Here is a 1,486-nt window from a genome sequence, read left to right on the forward strand (position 1 = left end):
CTTATACATATACATATAATAGGATATAATGTTTGATTGGTAGGGGGAGACAATGTGTTCGTTGATCGAAGTCTTGAGCGATTGGGGAGTTCAGTTGAAATTTTGGAGAGTGTCCCGTTGGCCTTTACGCATGGGTGACAAATGCAAACATGTCCAACTAACATTGGGGCTAATGAGTGAAATGCATATGATAATAGCGATAATTCATAGTGTGGACTCTGAAGTGAGGAATATGTATGTATAGGGACGGGACAGACGGGCTCAAGTGTGAACATCGTGGGATGCATGCAAGGCAATCCAGACCGTCGGTTTCGAGAAGGATCCTGCGCCGTTGGATGACGATCTCATCGAATTTGAAATTTGAAATCTTGTTTTGGGCGGGAAAATGAGGGGAGCCAAGCCAGCCCTCCCCTTATAAAATTGCAGAGCTTCGCCATCGCCATAGCCAGAATCATCTCTGTGTTTTCTCTTCATTTCGATCAGCCTCTCATCTCTGCATCTGCAGTCATCACATAATCCTTCTCTGTCGCAATGTCTGGGCGTGGTAAAGGCGGGAAGGGGCTTGGCAAAGGTGGAGCCAAGCGCCACCGTAAGGTCCTTCGAGACAACATCCAAGGCATCACCAAGCCTGCAATCCGTCGTCTCGCCCGCCGTGGTGGCGTTAAGCGCATCAGTGGCCTCATCTACGAAGAGACTCGTGGGGTCCTCAAGATCTTCCTGGAGAATGTAATCAGGGATGCTGTGACTTATACAGAGCACGCGAGAAGGAAGACTGTGACTGCAATGGATGTTGTCTATGCCCTCAAGAGGCAGGGAAGGACTCTCTATGGCTTCGGTGGATAGGAAGGGAAGGCGCACTCTTTCACGCCTGCCATCATTGTTTTCATATTTCTGCCTTTCCCCGTTTCCCCTAATTGCAATGGTGTTTTTGAACACCACCATTACTGTGCTGATTTACTCGCCCGTTTGTGACATAATTGTGCGTGGTTTAAAATGAGTGCGAATTCTTAAATTATAGAGGTTGCAAACCAAGAGCATAGTAAATGTTTTGAGTTCATCATTATATATTTGCCTTGCTATATTCACTTGAAAGTATGTTTGTTACTTCTCGAAGATTGTACAGGTGCTTACAAAAAGTCAATCTGTTTTATACAAAATGAACAGATGTGGCCCGTCAGTTCTTGTATTCGATGTGAACATTTCGATACTTTGGTTGTCTGCTTTTGGTAAACTTCAGTTTTCTTGAATTTCGTGAATTTTGTGCTTTCGAATTATGATAGTTTAATGTATCTAATGGTGACTAAGGATCGAACCATGGCTGAAATTTTGGTTCTTCTAATTGTCATAAATCGGGATCATTCTTTGGTGATGCAAATTAATGGGTCCCAAATCACATCACAACCAATTCTTCTGCAAATCTTTACACATGGCATACTTTCTCAATGTTATAGCCGTCAAATATGAGGTGGTTGATCTAAATTTCTTT

General features: G+C 43.4%; 1 protein-coding gene across 1 annotated transcript; it reads left to right on the forward strand.

Moving 5' to 3' along the window:
• Nucleotides 1-460: 460 nt before the first annotated feature.
• On the forward strand, nucleotides 461-950 carry LOC147848248 (histone H4). The gene has a single exon (XM_087338548.1). It carries the CDS (start codon nucleotides 532-534, stop codon nucleotides 841-843), a length of 312 nt encoding a protein of 103 aa, XP_087194674.1. The 5' UTR covers nucleotides 461-531; the 3' UTR covers nucleotides 844-950.
• Nucleotides 951-1,486: the final 536 nt, after the last annotated feature.

This window comes from Azolla caroliniana, unplaced genomic scaffold, assembly GCF_043228905.1.
Source record: "Azolla caroliniana isolate FFs.n. ecotype wild unplaced genomic scaffold, voAzoCaro1.0.p SCAF_437, whole genome shotgun sequence".
NCBI classification, from domain to species: domain Eukaryota; kingdom Viridiplantae; phylum Streptophyta; class Polypodiopsida; order Salviniales; family Salviniaceae; genus Azolla; species Azolla caroliniana.